At 35.4% G+C, this 16,973-nt stretch overlaps 1 protein-coding gene and 1 non-coding gene across 3 annotated transcripts; one reads left to right on the top strand and one right to left on the bottom strand.

The window, feature by feature from the left end:
- Nucleotides 1-795: 795 nt before the first annotated feature.
- TRNAG-UCC (transfer RNA glycine (anticodon UCC)) lies at nucleotides 796-867 on the bottom strand. Its single transcript has one exon. It is a non-coding gene; the product is annotated as a tRNA-Gly (tRNA).
- A 2,632-nt stretch (nucleotides 868-3,499) lies between these two features.
- On the top strand, nucleotides 3,500-16,838 carry LOC110795205 (cycloartenol synthase 2). Of its 2 annotated transcripts, none has more exons than XM_022000194.2 (19): nucleotides 3,500-3,711; nucleotides 4,840-5,039; nucleotides 5,317-5,502; nucleotides 5,671-5,760; nucleotides 6,392-6,586; nucleotides 6,675-6,759; nucleotides 6,995-7,161; nucleotides 7,394-7,582; nucleotides 9,343-9,456; nucleotides 9,573-9,695; nucleotides 9,815-9,937; nucleotides 10,008-10,106; nucleotides 11,165-11,221; nucleotides 12,024-12,070; nucleotides 12,184-12,327; nucleotides 12,504-12,681; nucleotides 13,057-13,137; nucleotides 15,306-15,389; nucleotides 16,524-16,838. In XM_022000194.2, exons 2-19 carry the CDS (start codon nucleotides 4,842-4,844, stop codon nucleotides 16,632-16,634), a joined length of 2,271 nt encoding a protein of 756 aa, XP_021855886.1. In that variant the 5' UTR covers nucleotides 3,500-3,711; nucleotides 4,840-4,841; the 3' UTR covers nucleotides 16,635-16,838. The 2 variants fall into 2 exon arrangements, with proteins under 2 accessions (XP_021855886.1, XP_021855885.1); XM_022000193.2 differs by having other exon boundaries at nucleotides 3,501-3,711; nucleotides 4,837-5,039.
- Nucleotides 16,839-16,973: the final 135 nt, after the last annotated feature.

Below are 16,973 nucleotides of genomic sequence, written 5' to 3'. Positions count from 1 at the left end.
CTGTAGATGGTACTCTGTAATAAAAAAAAATGTCACGGCGTATTAAATAGAGGTGTAGATGGTATTCTCTCTATGTCCCAAAATTATAGTCATGTTTTCTATATTGGGCGTCCCAAATTTATAGTCATGTTTCCTTATCTGGACATTATTTTTTCGCATTTCTAACCACTTTCTCATACACTATATTCCACTTTTTACACTTTCCCATACATTATACTTCGTACTTCGTATTCCACTTTCCTACTTTCCCATACACTTCCCATACATTATATTTCATTTTTCTTTAAACTCATGTTTTTAGTCAAACAAGACTATAATTTTGGGACAGGGGGATTAACAAAAAAACGCCACAGGATATTAAATAGTAATACCTCCGTTTTAAAATGATCTTTACACTTTCCGTTTTAGTCTGTTACATAATGCTCTTTACACTTTGCTTTATTCTATTTTTGGACATAAAAATTTACTATTTTACCCATCTTATCCCACATCATTTACAGCTTTCCACTCACTTTCTATTACTTTATTCATTTTTTTTCTTACATCCACCCACATTTTTACCCATATATCATACTTTTTTCCATATTTTATTATATAAATCCATCTTTTTACACACTTTTACTATTTTTTCTTAATACTTGCAAATAGTAACTGTACAGAACATTTAAAAAAGGAATTAGTAGTGTAGATGGAAATAAAGAAAATGTCACGGGTATTTTTAAAAAGGAGTGTGTAGATGGAAATAAAGAAATGTCACGGGCTATTAAATAGAAGTGTAGATGGTAACAAAAAAAATGCGTCTGCCGGGAGTCGAACCCGGGTCTATTGCTTGGAAGGCAATTATCCTAACCGTTGGACTACAGACGCTTTGATGTTCAAAGAAGCAAGATGTATCTTCCTTCTATATTAAAAAGCCGAGTGATAGTAAAAAAAATTGCGTAATTTCTTTGTTCCAATTTTACCCCTCCATCCTGTTATTTATTACAAACTCTTTGCTAATGCAATTTATTTTTATTTTTATTTTTATTTTGCGTTGATCATGAATCAGGTTAAATGTTTCCCTTATCAATTCCTTAAATATTGTATCATGGTTGACTTTACGTTTTTCAACACATGATTTTGACTCTTAATATCTCGAATTATGTGGAAAATTATAAAATTGGATATTTAGAAAATATATATTGATACTAATCTAATAAAACCGCACATAACTACAATTTTCTTTACGTATTAATAGCAAAAGATGATCAAGTTAATGTCTATTGTGAATGGTGTAACAATCCAAATTGTGCTATATTTAGGAAAAGGGGGAAGTATGATAGTTTATTCGGTGTTAGATAAGAGTTCATACAGGAAAGCTCGTGATGTGGTAATTAATTAAGTATCAGTGTAATAATGTAGGAAGTTCTTATGATAGTTTTGAGGTATTGTTTCTAGCTTGTTGCCTAACTAGAGAAATTAAATGAACTTACAGTCTTGATTATTTAGAAATATCCGACTATGCATGCAATGACAAATCCATAAACTTCATATATGTTATTTACATTTGCTCAAAATAAAATTCAAATAATTATAATACCCACACATGTTATTGAAGCGTGCACTCATAAATTTAGCTTATTATTAGCTATAACTATGTAACTGTAGATTTTAATGTCCTCCTATAAATACTACTCCATCTCTTTCTTTTTAAATGTATCACTTTGACCGTCACACTTGTCATTGCATCATTATGACCATTAATCATCTTTTATTATATTTCCTGTTTCTAAAAATTATAAAAAGTTGTTATGATGAAAATATGCATTGTATTTGTGACTAATCAAACAACATTTTACATAATAACATTTTATTTTTATACATTAGTAAAATATCCAAATCAAAGTTAGTACATAAATACTGTGAATGTTATAGTGATACATTTAAAAAGAAACAGAGAGAATACATATATAATAATTATTTTTGTAAATGTAAATATCTTTATGTAGCTTTTTACAAATATAGGGATATACATTTCTTAACTTGTAAATAAGAATAATAAACTACTTTTAATATAAACAATTAAGAAGCTGTGTCTTTAATGTTATATAACGTACCTTAATTAGTACTCCCTCCGTCCCAAAATACTCGAAACGGTTTGATTTTTTGCAATATTCACATAATTCACTTTGACCCTGTTTTATTTCAAGTATATGAAAACAAATGTTAGTATATAATATATTGTTGGCTTCATCTTAATATATATTTTTAAAATATTAATATTTATAAGTTTTTATAATGTGTGGTTAAAGATATTAGTGGTCAAAGTTGTACATTAGCAAACATGTCCAGTCAAAACGTTGCGAGTATTCCAAGACAGAAAGAGTAAATATGAGTAGTAAAATTATAATTGTACGTCGAGTCAACACGTGCATAGCACGTGCTATGGCCTAGTAGTTATATATGGCACTTAATAACTAAAATTGTACCCCTTAACTTTTGCAAAATACTCAAATTATTATCTTAGGCATGAGTAGGTAATACAAGTTGGTTGCTAATGCTAATGAATGTGATTACACAAAAACTAAAAGTACATACTAATACTAAGGAAGATAACAAAAAGGAGGGTGTGTAGGGAAAAAGCGAGCCAAATGTGAAGTAATAAACGAGGTTAATTAAGTTGTACTAAAAATGAAAGTGTTGCCATTTTTAATGTTCCAACGATAAATGTACTTATCATTCCTCTATTATGCTTGTAGAAAATAAAAAACACTTGTTTATTTCAGAGTACGAAATACATAGTTATGTCAAATGTTAATGTCTAAAGTCTCAATATCATTTCTTATCTGTACTTCGCTTAATTTATAACGAGAAACACAAAACAATCCTTAAACTATATGCCCATCCCTTCATGCCAATATATAGATTACCAAGAAAATGCCATTGGGCAAGTTAATATATGGAGTAATACTCCAAAATAAGCAAACCTCTATAATGTTCCGAATTTCTTAATTATCGTAAAAAAGCATCAACAACAAAAAAATGGAACATACTCCATAGTACTTTAAAAAAATGACTTTCTATTTTTGTTTAATGGTTTTTCCGCATTTTTAAAATTTATATAAGCAAATACCCGTACTTAGAATTACTCCCTTCGTACTTTTTTTAGGAGTCACACTTATTATTTCCGGTCGTATTTTTTTAGTGATCACACTTCTATTTTTTAGTAACTTCTCTACCCCAATTTCTAATTATTTAACATATCTAAATGAGGGAGGGAGTAACTTCCGAGATCTGCCGACGATATGTTGCACAAGTCTCGAACCCATGACCTTTTATAAATCATATAATTTACCACTAATCCAAATCAAATTATAGGCTATCTTTTCATTACAAATAATAACAAATAATAATAATAAAAAAATCTTGAATTTATTTGAAATGGTTATTCTATTTACTATTACCACGGGCCCAAATACTAGTTGAGTGTTTAAACTCTGTCGAGTGTCAAATAATGTACAGCATGTCAATATGTCATCATCAATTTCATCATCCATTAATCGAGTCTCTCTTATGTTGCATTTCCACCTTAATTTCAGAAGATTCGTAAAATAATCCCTCCAAAACGCAGGTAATTTCATCCGTACAGTTCCTCCATCAATTCATTGACTACACCCTTCTCACTCTCATACTCTCAGTTTGATGCATTGAGATCCTGACGTTTTGACCGAGGTACTTTTCATATGCCTTCTTAAATTCAATTCAATTCAGATCATTTCAATTCAATGTCAATTAGTTATAACGATTTTTAGCTATTTTTCGATCTGAATTTTCTGGGTTTTGATTGATTTAATCAAGTAATTCGCAGTCAGTTTTGGGTGTTTTTGATGCAATCATTTTGTGGGTAATTGATAATTTAACTGGAAATGTTTGTTTCCTAATTTAACTTTTGCTTGATCACTTCTATTAGTTCTACATGAATTGTTTATCTATGATTTTACTTGTGGAGATGAATCAAGGTAGAGTTTGCGTGCATTGTACTTTTTTTGGGAGAAATTGATGGTCAAAATTAGCAAACATTGACCCACTTCCAGCCTATATCCAGGTCATAGTGCTATCTCCCACTCTTTGCCCATCTCATATCAGGCAAAGTTCAAAAAAGTTGGAGCAAATTTGAAGCTTAACTCTAGTTTGAACAAATTTAGTTCTAGGTATGAATTCCGGGGTTTGTCCATTAAGTTGCATCTTTTCGATTTTATGTAGAGATTCTCGAAAATTCGGGGTGTTACATGTGCATCTTGCTGTCTCTTTTAACCATCAATGCACTCCAATTGGCAATTGCATCTGAACTAGTCAATGTGTACAATAAATTTGGTGCGTTTGTAGCTTTGTGTTGGTTTTATCAACGTTGCAAGAATCAGGAAGTATTTTTTTTAGAAATTGATGATTGAAATGAACTCTTGGTCAGGCAAAATTTGAAATAGGAATTTCCTTTTGTGGGGAAATGAGGTGATGTTTAACTTGAGGTTTCAGTTCTCCAATAATTTACCAAATATTTGATGCTGGGGACTTGGGGAGTGATGCGAGATGTGGGTATATGATGTGTATTTTTGCAACTAAGTAATTGACTTCTATTTGAAATGTGTCCGCATTAGTTTAGCTCATAAAACATTTGATGAAGTATTAGTTATTAATCTATTATACATTTGAATAGGAAAGATAGTTGCTAATTCTTTCTTTGCCTTCGGGCTATAGTGCTATACTTAGCACTTAGTAAGAGTCAATGCTTAATAGACATTTCTGATATCCTTGAATTCATTTCTGATGTACTGATTGAAGAAAGTGGGCATTTTGTAGTAGGAATGTGGAAGTTGAAGATAGCAGAAGGGGGTAGCCCTTGGCTAAGGACTACAAACAATCATGTCGGTAGACAAATTTGGGAGTTCGACCCAAATCTTGGAACTCCTGAACAAATTAGAGAGGTTGAGGAGGCTCGCGAGAACTTTTGGAAGAACCGTTTTGAACAAAAGCACAGTTCAGATTTACTCATGCGAATGCAGGTACTTGTTCAATTCCGGAGCAAAATTGTAATTTTCTTTTTCTTCTTTATGCTTCTTTGGTGCCTGTTTTCCTTCACCATATACCAATTCTAGTTGTAATTAACTGTTATGTACAATTTCACTGTGCCCTTAAATCGTCAAGCCTCTTTGCGAATAATAAAAATCCAACTCTGGATGTGAGGATAACCTTTGTTTTCCTTCTTTCACCATATTTTATAGCTCTGTGGTCTGTGTTTCTCATTTTACCATCTCTTTCTGTTTCTGTTATGATTTATAGTTTGCCCAGGAAAATTCAAGTAATGTTGTCTTACCTCAAGTGAAAGTAAAAGACGAAGATGAAATAACAGAGGAAACTGTTGCCACCACTCTAAGAAGGGCTCTCAGCTATCAATCCACTATCCAGGCGCATGATGGGCACTGGCCTGGTGATTATGGTGGTCCTATGTTCTTGATGCCTGGTTTGGTAAGAATATTGGTTTTCCTGTTTTATCTATCATGATTGATTGGTGTGCTGTCTATTAAAGTTTTCAGTACCATGTGGTACAGTTTGATGGTTGTTAATTTGAACTTCTAGTGCAGAACTTTTGCAATCTGGCGCTAATAAAATGCTCATTTTGATTTAATGCATCAGGTAATTGCATTGTCAGTAACTGGAGCTCTAAATGCAGTCTTATCAAAAGAGCATCAAAAGGAAATGTGTCGTTACCTCTACAACCATCAGGTGAGGGGACTGCTAGAATTGTTGTTTTTATTTCTTTTTCTTTTTTGTCTTCCTCATTTCCTAGTAATCCTTTTACTGATGAAGTGATGATAATATAGGAATTCGCAAAATAAATCACCTTAAGAGTTACCCAGAATTCCAGAAACAAAATCAATTGCAAATTTGCACTGCATATTTTTCTGTAAAATATTTGATTTTGGTTTTACATTGAAGCTTAGGCTAAGCCCATTTTCCATCATGTTTACTCATCAATTACAAGTGATTTATTTTCATTAATGGAGGTCCATGTGTTCATCTTCTTGTAGAGACATGTGGTATTTTAAATCGTTCATAAATTAATTAGTAAGCTTGAGCGAAAAAGGCTTGGCTCATTGGCTGTCAATTTGAAAACAACATCATAGTCAGGGTCTAGGGGTGGATATTTCTTTACTATTTTCTATTCCCGTTACAGATATCAATATGAATAGGACCCAACTACCCAAGTGCTTTTCCGTTACAAGTGGTAAACCAAATGTTCCTGTAAAAACTACCAGTTTTCTCAAAACCTAGGATAATGAAGCCTTTGTCTGTACAGGTGTACTAATAAATTTTGTAGTGTAATGGCTTCTTTTTGTTGGTTTTTTGGCTGCAGAACAAAGATGGTGGGTGGGGTTTGCACATTGAAGGCCATAGTACCATGTTTGGTACTGTTTTGACATATGTTACCTTAAGGTTGCTTGGTGAAGGAGTGGATGACGGTGATGGAGCAATGGAGAGGGGACGCAAATGGACTTTGGAACATGGAAGTGCTACTGCAATCACATCATGGGGGAAAATGTGGCTTTCAGTTCAGTTCTTAAATCTTCTCTTGTTTCGTCAACAGTAGTTCGAATCTTTATGTGTTCTGTAGATTAACTTTTCTTTACAAACTACAGGTACTTGGGGTGTTCGAATGGGCTGGAAACAATCCAATGCCTCCAGAGACATGGCTTTTACCATATATTCTTCCTGTTCATCCAGGTTCTTACTGTTTCTTAAGATATGGACTCCTCTTCCATATTCTTTTTGAACTTTTTTGGATTGCTGTTTTGTAAGTTGGTGCAAATTATTACTTATTGCTTACTTTTAGATTGATTGGTTTCAGCATTAACATTTACACGAAGTCAACAATATACATTCTCATATTTTGAGATGTCCTTTCTGGTTCTTCTTTGTTTTATCCAATTGATTATTGGTGTTATCTCTTGATTCTCAGGAAGAATGTGGTGTCACTGTCGAATGGTTTATTTGCCTATGTCATACTTATATGGAAAGAGATTTGTGGGTCCTATAACACCAACAGTTTTGTCACTGCGAAGGGAGCTATTTGATGTCCCATATCATGAAATAGATTGGGATCGAGCCCGTAATGAATGTGCAAAGGTAATGAATTGCTGATTATCTTTTTGTGTTATTAGAGCCCAAATATTGACCTATGGGACATGAAGCCTTATGGCGGGTTAACAGGTTGTTCTTCCTGAAGGCTAATGGAAAGTTGTATGCATAAATCAGCACTTGTATTTCATCTCTCTACTGTAGTCTGTACCTGCACTTCTTGTTTTTGGGTAATTGTACGATATCTGTTCGACTTAATATCCGTTGCTTTCATCTGCAGGAAGATTTGTACTATCCCCACCCCTTGGTGCAGGATATACTTTGGGCATCCCTTCACAAAGCTGTTGAACCTATTTTGATGCGATGGCCGGGGAAAAAATTGAGAGAGAAGGCCCTCTCCACTGTCATGGAGCACATACACTATGAAGATGAGAACACTCGATATATATGCATTGGGCCTGTAAACAAGGTTTGAATGGGAACTCTACTTTCCTTTTCTACTACTATTTAATCTAGAGGCCTATAAGGATTATGATTTTATGAATGTGATGATCTGCCGCATTTACAAACAGAAGTAACAAGAATTACAGAAATTACCTTTCTTCCTGTGCTGGTTAGCTGAGTAGGCTAGATAGCAGCCTGTGTGAGATGATCTATGTTATGTATGTTGTTGATTATCTAAACATCAGACCTGGAGTTAGCTGGATGCATCAGCATAGCATGTCTTAGAAAAAGTGGAAACTACTACAACAGCGGTTGAGAATCCCACTTAATTGAGGATTAGGGAAGGCAAGATACCTGCAGCCTTGTTTATTTTATTTTATTGTGGAGACAAATAGAATAGTGACTAAACCTACTATATTTTAATAATGTGAAAGCTGTTGAGATATTATATTGCTCCCGATTATTAATATTCTGTTTACGTTACATTGAAGATGTTGGATGGTTATTTTCATTTGGAGTCTTTCTGGGCATTTGTAGCGAAAATGACTATAGCTTCTGTCATGTCCTTTTGGAGGAGTTGGATTCTGTCACATCCACAGGGACATTATGTGTTGCTTGGATGGGATTTGAGTGTGACTACTGATTAGATTTGCTACTTAAAGATGCATTGGTGGAAGGCTAACATGTGTCATGGCTGTTTTTTCCTCCATTTTTACTTGCTGTGGCCTGTGACCTCATTGATTTTCCTCTGGAGGAAGCCCATTTCACATGGTCAGGTCATAAAGAGGTATTGATAGGTTCTTCTACTATGATGAGTGGGAAGAGCATTTTATGGGACTCTATGAAGTCACTCTCCCTTCACCATTTGTGACCTCTTACCATCCACTTACCCATCCTCTTTCACGGAAGCTGTTAAGAGGCCTTTCAAGTTTATACTCTCGTGGATATAGATAGATAGATGAACTCTCGTGGCTATATATCTCTAGTTTCATGTTGGCAAAGAAGTTTTCCTCTTTAGCAGAAGGTCAAAGAGTAGAATAGAATTGCTCCTTGGAGTCTTGATGGGAAGACGCAAACTCTGTTGGAGGAGGTCAACTTTTGACATGGGGCAAAAATAATTATGTCATTAGTTGGAGTTTGAAGAAGGAGCTGTCATCAGTGTAAGAGACAAGTAAAACTTGATAGAAAAAGGAAGGGGTTTGTTACATTGTTATATTAGGAAAGTATTCAAGGGTCATTTTGGGGAAGTTCTTGTCCTAAGTTCCATTTTTGGAGTCTAGTGCTTGAGTAATAGCCTGATCAGTTGTGTATTCCAATTTTTTTTTTTTTTTTAAATTTCTTATATTCATGTCCTAGAAAAAGAAAAGCCATCACAAAAACGGAGTGTACCCAATACCCACTGCTAGGGTTTTGGGAGTTCCCTTCAGTTGTTTGCCCTGTGCTACTGGGATTTTAAAGATAGGTGAATAGGTGATACATATGATTATGATATTATATATTCTTGCAATTCATTTGGCCTATTGACCGAACTCAGTTTATCACTCTTTGTGTTCAATTTCTAATGTTCCTTATAAGTTACTTGATATTGTTCTCTTTTAATGTATTCATCTCAAATGAGGCAACAAATCCAATTTATATTATATGTTTAATACATCATTATGGCAACAACCTGTTGAAAAGCTGGCTATTTTCCTTTTACATGTATCATAACGCATATTAGAATGTACATTTAAACAATCCCACCATCCATAAATCATTTTCCTAAATAGGTAGAAATTGTCGCAGGTGTTAAATATGCTTTGTTGTTGGGTGGAAGATCCAAATTCAGAGGCTTTCAAGCTACATCTTCCCCGAATTCCAGATTTTCTTTGGATTGCCGAGGATGGCATGAAAATGCAGGTCATTCATTTGTTTTTACCACCATTGTTTTCATCATTTATCTTTCAACTTAACCTAGGTTATTGTTATTGCAACCTAGATGTCTTTTCATGGGATTTCATGTTTGTATGATACAGGGTTACAATGGTAGCCAATTATGGGATACTACTTTTATGGTTCAAGCAATTTTAGCGACGAACCTTGGAGAAGAATATGGTGGAACTCTTAGAAAAGCACATAACTTCATAAAAGATTCACAGGTACTCTTTCAAGATGCTATCTATTTTCTTATAATAAATTCACCATACACCACATTTCTCATATTAACCTTGGTAATCCTCATATTTCTCTTCAATCAACTTTTTTTTCTCATTTGAAGGTTAGAGAAGATTGTCCTGGGGATCTTAGTTATTGGTATCGCCATATCTCTAAAGGGGCCTGGCCTTTCTCAACTGCTGATCACGGATGGCCCATTTCAGATTGTACAGCCGAAGGATTGAAAGTAATGATTGATCCAGAATTGAAGTTCATTTTAAACGTGTCTTTCAAAGTCTAATCTTCTCCACTTTCAGGCTGCTCTTTTATTATCAAAAGTTCCTTCAGATATAGTTGGTGAGCCTTTGGAAGTGAAGCGTCTATATGATTCTGTAAACGTACTTCTTTCTTTACAGGTATTAATCTCCAGCTGCTCCTTGTCTGTAACGCTAATGGACCTTGCTTTACCGTTTCTAGTTAAAATAAAATGTTTAACATCATTTTGGAGAACGGTGCTTTGGTCTGCTGGCGGAGTTTCAATTTAGAGTGAACTTTTAACTTACCACTTGACTCTTCTTATCCGTTAACTACATTTGTTCCGTAGTTTCATATTGTTGTGCTATTTTCACCTTTTTATGTTAGGAAATATTTCTTAAATATCAGGGTATAGGAAATAGCTTAGAGACACTCCCTTGAACTCTTATCTTCAATAGTTCTTTGGACTTACTTTTAGAATTTTGTTAGGAATTGAAACTATGTGCTGGGATTGAATTTTTTTCCAGTTTTCTGTATTTCCTTGGACAAAAATTTCCAAAACTATGGTCAGATTAATTGGTTGACACATTCATTTGTATCAGTATACGAGTGTACATACGATGGATATTAAAGCTATTGTCTGTACATGGTCTGCGCAACTTAGCTGCTGGTTTACACCATAGATTTTGCCTACTTATATGCTGTGAAATTAATGGCAATCAGAAGCTATGACTTGGGAATGAGGCCTTGGTCTCTGTTTACGTGCTATGGACTGTTTTTCTGTACATGGTCTACGCCAACTCTTGTTTTTTGGTGCCTTGATTATTGGACTCCTGGCTTTCTCTTTTGTTCTTTTCTTTTACTGTTGATAAGTAAGCTCAAACTAATAATCCATATAAATAACCAACTTTCTTGAATCTTGAAGCAGTTGGTGGTGGGAGAATAATTGATATTACCCCTTTGATTTTATATATCCCCGGAACTTGTTTAACTAACAAACACTAATCACTTTTAAGGAATGATGGCCCTTGGGCAGGCTTAGGTCGTGTTTAAGTATTTTAACTTCTTTTCTGAATATTTTGCGGCTCTTAAAATTTATTCCTGTGGTGATCACTGTCAATTCCTTGTTTGGTTTCTATCAATTTAATACTCCCTAATTTCTTCTGTGGAAATCAGTTTTTGCTTATGATGATAAGATTCTGTTTTCTTGATGTCACAGAATGGAGATGGAGGGTTCGCGACATATGAACTTACACGATCCTACCCTTGGCTAGAGGTACTGTCTACTTTTTGTTTCTGCTTTAGATTTTTTCTTCGTGATTAGTTTTATAATGCAAGGCATGTGGTCTAGTTCCTGCTGAGTTCACAGTTATGACTAATAGAAGCCAGAATCTAATGGAGAAAAATGTCTTTTAATAGTTTTGAAAGATCTAGTGGTTACGCATTCACTTTCCTTTTCAAATGCTTATGCCCCTTATTTCAGGTACTTGGTTATTTCGTTTAATTTTGGTATTATAATGCAACCTCCATGCTGGATCCTGTGTTAGATCCGTAACAATGGACACTTACATTAATTACTTATGGCTTTCATTGAGATAGTACTAGTTATTGCATATGTTACTCGGACTTGGGTACTAGTCCGACTCGGCTATTTTGTGAAATCTTTACACGATTCTGGCCCAAAATGAAGTGTCCGAGTGTCTACCCATATTCAATTGTCGAGGACTTTAGGTGAAAAGAGGAGTCCGAGTAACTTAGGTTATTGCAACCTCTATTTTGGTGTCTTATCTATGTCCATTTTTGCTACTGCATATGCAAGCTTGAATTTGTCAAAAAGTTTTCTATTCTTCTGTATCTCTCTCTTCTCTTTTAATATCTCCTTTGCAGCTTTCCATAATCCATAGGGACTAGACTGCACATTCTTCTTTTTCATGTTTCTAAAGTCGACTTTTGCCGTGTTCTCAGTTGCTGTGTTTGTAGGTGCTGTTTGCTTTATTTATGCGCATTCTATATGTTTTAAGTTGTGAATTGAATTTTTGTCCAAGAATCTTATATGCTATGCATGTCCTCTGTTTCAGTTAATAAATCCAGCTGAAACTTTTGGTGACATCGTTATTGACTATCCGTAAGTGATGAGATTTTCTTTTTAAATCTGTACAGATACTTTCATTTACTCTGTAGGCTGTAATTATATATTTCTATCATAATTATTTGAGTCTGACAGTGTTTTCTTTGTAGTTACGTTGAGTGTACTTCAGCTGCTATTCAAGCGTTAGTATCATTCAAAAGATTGTATCCTGGTCATAGGAGAGAAGAGATAGAGAATTGCATTAAAAAGGCTGCAAAGTTCATCGAAGATATTCAAGCAGCAGACGGTTCATGGTTTGTTTCTGTTCCTTTTTTTATTCTCTTGTTTATCAGTGTATACTGATTCTGTCTAAGTGTCTAACCCTCTCTTGACTGAGCTCATACACCTTGAATATACTATCACCCACTGCTAAAGGCTTTATGCTGTTTCACTGTAAACCTATAAGACTTATATTTAGAGGTTTTTGTAGGTATGGCTCATGGGCAGTTTGCTTTACGTATGCCACATGGTTTGGAATTAAGGGATTGGTCGCAGCTGGAAAGAACTATGACAATTGCCCCGCCATTCGTAAAGCCTGTGACTTTCTGTTATCAAAACAGCTTTCTAATGGTGGCTGGGGAGAGAGCTATCTATCTTGTCAGAACAAGGTTAGGTTCCAAAATAGCGTAGAAAACACAAATGGCATCTAGAAATTTAATTCACATGCTGTTTGGAAATATCTAGTCTGACATTTCATGCAGTTTGCCGTTCTTCATTTCTCTGATTAATTTCAAAGAGATAAAGACCCAGATTTGACAGCATTTAATATTGTTTTTCTTCACAAAAACTCGTCAGCACATTGTGACATTGCATGGAAGTGCTTTGGATTATTTCTTATGGATGTTGATCTTGATGATGCATGTTGGTCACTTTTTGTAAAAAGAAAATGAATCAATTTGTTGCCGTTTAATCCACATTGCTTTCCCTGCTATTTCACTTTGCAGCATGTTCACTGCAATTTCTTCTGTTCATTTTTTTTCCAGGTATATTCAAATATCGAGGGCAACAAAGCTCATGTAGTAAATACAGGGTGGGCAATGCTGGCTCTAATTGGCGCTGGGCAGGTATATTTTGCCATAGTGACATTTATATAAACAGATGAATACTTCATCCTATTGCCCAACGGATGTTGCCGGTTGTTTATCTTTTTTTCAGGCTTCCTTCTTTTCACCTGAATATCGCTTATTTGATTTTCTCTGAACATTTTGGAACTCATCTGAACTTACCACTTACCAGGGCATTTAATCGTGACTCGAACTTGGATATACCTTCTAGTTATTTTTACATGGTGAAAACAGCAAAGTCTTAGCAAAACCTCGAGTTCCATTGTCTTTCATGTGTGTAGTCTTAATAACTACTTAGCAACTTATTATCTAAATGGCACTGACACTGGCATCTACACATCTCATCCCTCAACCAATCATCCATCTATGATCCTTTGATTTAAGCCCGTGGTCCGTGGAGCTAACCGTTCCTGGAAGCAACTTTCTTCATTCAAAGTTTCAAACATCTACACGCTTGGCAGGACCCTAGTCCAGTGGCATTCATGGAAAATATTTATGTTAATCTCCTCTTGTCTATGCTTGGCCGCACCAAAGACCTACCCACTAGGATTTCCCTTAGAACCAAATGTGTTACAAGTTGGGAAATACTCCAGAAATGCCTTCAAAAGTGAAGATGCAGACTTTTGGGGAAGTGCATGATTCCTAATCTATTTACCCATATTTTTATCCAGTGACTTTTATGGAAAACATTCATGTTTTCCATACTTGGCCATACCAAAGCCCTATCCACTAGGATAGTCCATTGAGCCAAATGTTCTTCAGTTGGTATTTACTCCAGGAATATCTTCAAGTGAAGGGGCATACTTTTGGGAAAATGCACGATTTCCAAACTTTTATCCACTATTTTTATTCCACCTTAAGCAAATGTGCTCAGTTATTATACACAGCAGTTATAATATCTGAACTGGCACTCACACATCTCATCCCACTGCCACTTTTGACTCAAGCAGTAAAGCCTGTGGAGCCAAGTAGCTAACTTCAGCGTGAGTTATTCATATGAAAACTCATATTATCCCTAAGTTATGGTAAAAGCAACTACCATTATCACATTGATCATATCCCTGGTTCACTCATCTTTTAGCTCCATTGAACTTTTTAAGGCACTTTTTAGAGTTAATACTCCTCACTAGTCACTACCTTTCCTCACTTGACCATTTTTTTTGGTATTTGTTCTCTTTCTAACCATCTTTCAATATTCAAGTTGCTGACAGTCTGACACGCCTTACAATTTCTTTTGGTAGCCTTCTTCTGAATCTTTTCTATACATATCTCATTACAGTTCCACCAAATGCAAAGTCTTTTCTCTACATATCTCATTAAGCCTCTACAGGGTGGTGCTTTCATGAAACTCACGTGATTGTCAAATATTTATGTTCATTACCTTAACACTCTTGTTGATAACCTTTGTTATGATCTCATGTGCAGCTCATTTGCACAATACTTCTAAAGTTAGCACAGTTTTAGGTCTCACTTATTAACATGGGTTTCAAATAACCTTCCACCACAACAGAGTCATCTTCATCTTTAATACCACTCTGAAAGTTTCTTTGACGTAGTTTCTTGATGCCTTTGTTTTATTCTTAGCTTTACCTTTAAGTCTAATAAATCAATGTGCCAGTACGTTAAATATTTGTCTGTTCCCTCAAGATTCTGGAGTTAATTAGAGCGGCATCAGGTTTCTCACTTTTATCAGGATTACTAATAACTTGATGGGTCTTTTGATGGCTTTTTAAGTGACAAATACTGGTGTAAACACATACTTTGTATATCCTTGTTTACAGTCTACTTGAATTAGGTTGCTGGTTTTGTTTCTTAGGCTCAAAATTCTTGATATCGCCCTTTTCATCTCTCCCACAGACTTGCCTGTTTAAAAAAAAATTGTAGCCTCTGTTCAGTTCAAAATACCAAGGATATACATCAAAGACTCGCACTAGTATCAAAATTTTACTTGTTATATGAAGTAGAGGTATGCAATAAGCTTATAAGCGTACTAGTGACTTCTTTTGTGAAGTTTTATGATGTTAATCTGATTTGACCCATTCAAAAGATTCTTCACTGATCAAAACTGCTATGTTGTTGATCAGGACCTCCACCTGTTCCATGTACATGTATGTTTTTATTTTTATTTTTAATGTAAGGTTTTCACTGTATGTTGTTACTTGGTGTAGGCCAAAAGAGATCCGATGCCACTGCACCGAGCAGCTAAAGTGTTGATCAATTCCCAAATGCCAAATGGAGATTTTCCACAGCAGGTTAATCTTTTGCATTTGTCATTCATGTACCAAATATCATTATATGGTGAATCCAAGGGGAATTTTCTGTAGCATTTGAATTTGCCTTTTTTCTTTTGAAAACAGCCTCTCCTATAGTTTTCAACTATATAGTGGTAAGCTTGTAAATAGATAACCTCCCCGAGTCTCTGGAACCTTCTATATAGGATATATGTTGGGATGTTGTATATGAGTCTGCCTCTGTACACTTTTTCGGTTTTTCCTTCAGAGAGTTATTGAAATATATAGTATGAAAGGGAAAGGGAAAGGGAAAGAACTTGTATGATTCCTTTTGTTGTTGTTTGTTTGACATTTTTTGTCTGTCATTCCGTTTACCCTCTTTTCTTTTTCACTTACCCCAAATGCCTCTACAGTCTACTCTACATTGATACCCTTCCCCCCAAGATTTTCCATTCCCTTTCCCCTCACACCCCCTCACACCTTGACCACCATTATATCCAACCTTATAACACCAGACCTCCACCACCCAAGCCACTTGAACCACCGCCCAAGCCACTGACCCACCGACCCCACCACTCCACTTGAACCACCACCTCGAAGAGATCCAAATCTTGATTTCACTCCAACAGCCATTGAAGCAACACCAAACCCCTCGTTTTCTCTCTCCCCCATTCTCAGGTTAGAAGGCATAACTTTAGAACCTTTGAAATTGGAAAGTGAGCCATATCTTAGACTACTTGATGGTGTTGTTGTAGTTGTGCCTGCTAAGAAAGAATTTGATGAAGATGCCATTTTTTCAGTTTACACAGAAAACCCCAGAAAGATTAAACACAGAAACAGTTGGGAAATTGTTCAAAACAGAAAGAGAGAAAGGGACGGTGGTGGAAATGGGAGGGGCCGCGGTGGAAATGTGGAGGGGTCGGCGGTGGAAATGTGTGTGTGAGGGAGAACGAGTAGTAGTGAGAGATTAATGAGGGTTTGAGTGACCAAATATGACCCCAAACAACCCTTTACATCAAAGGGTATCACTTTCCATCCCGTATCTTTCCTTATGTTGAGTTCATTCCCTTTACCCCGTGCGAACCAAACGGCCCCTTAATGTTATACTGCATTATTCCTACCTCTGACATTATGGTTCATTTCTGAATGATACAGGAGATCATGGGTGTTTTCAACCGGAACTGCATGATAACTTATGCTGCATACAGAAACATCTTCCCGACTTGGGCTCTTGGTGAATATCGAACTCAAGTGCTTCAGAAATAGTGACAACTGACAAGTATGCCCCCCTTTCATCAGACAATGTACTTCAGAATGCTCTATATTTGCTCAAAACTTGAAAAATCTAAGTGAATGTTCCATTGCACTCCAGTAAGAAGCTGTCAATACTTCCTAATATAATTATGATGTACAAATAACATTTTTCCAACTTCAGTTATGAATGGAAATTGTTACATTATTTCCAGTAAACGAATGCCTCATTTCATTTTATTTATGAGGATTGCAAAGTAAAACAGGGAAAGGTGCTTCAGGTTGTTATCGAGTGAATGGAAACGAAGACTCCATTAGATTTGCCTTGTGACTTCAATTTTTTTTCCGTGTAAG

Source organism: Spinacia oleracea, chromosome 6 (genome assembly GCF_020520425.1).
Source record: "Spinacia oleracea cultivar Varoflay chromosome 6, BTI_SOV_V1, whole genome shotgun sequence".
In the NCBI taxonomy this organism is placed as follows: Eukaryota; Viridiplantae; Streptophyta; class Magnoliopsida; order Caryophyllales; family Amaranthaceae; genus Spinacia; species Spinacia oleracea.
Note: the sequence above shows the minus strand (reverse complement) of the source record. Positions and strands in the feature narration are given on the sequence as shown.

Coding starts and splice junctions, on each gene's coding strand:
- LOC110795205 (XM_022000194.2), top strand. CDS start 4,842: ATGTGGAAGTTGAAGATAGCAGAAGGGGGTAGCCCTTGGCTAAGGACT. Junction 9,938..10,007: donor GTACAGCCGAAGGATTGAAA/GTAATGATTGAT, acceptor CTCCACTTTCAG/GCTGCTCTTTTATTATCAAA. Junction 13,138..15,305: donor CTCTAATTGGCGCTGGGCAG/GTATATTTTGCC, acceptor TACTTGGTGTAG/GCCAAAAGAGATCCGATGCC.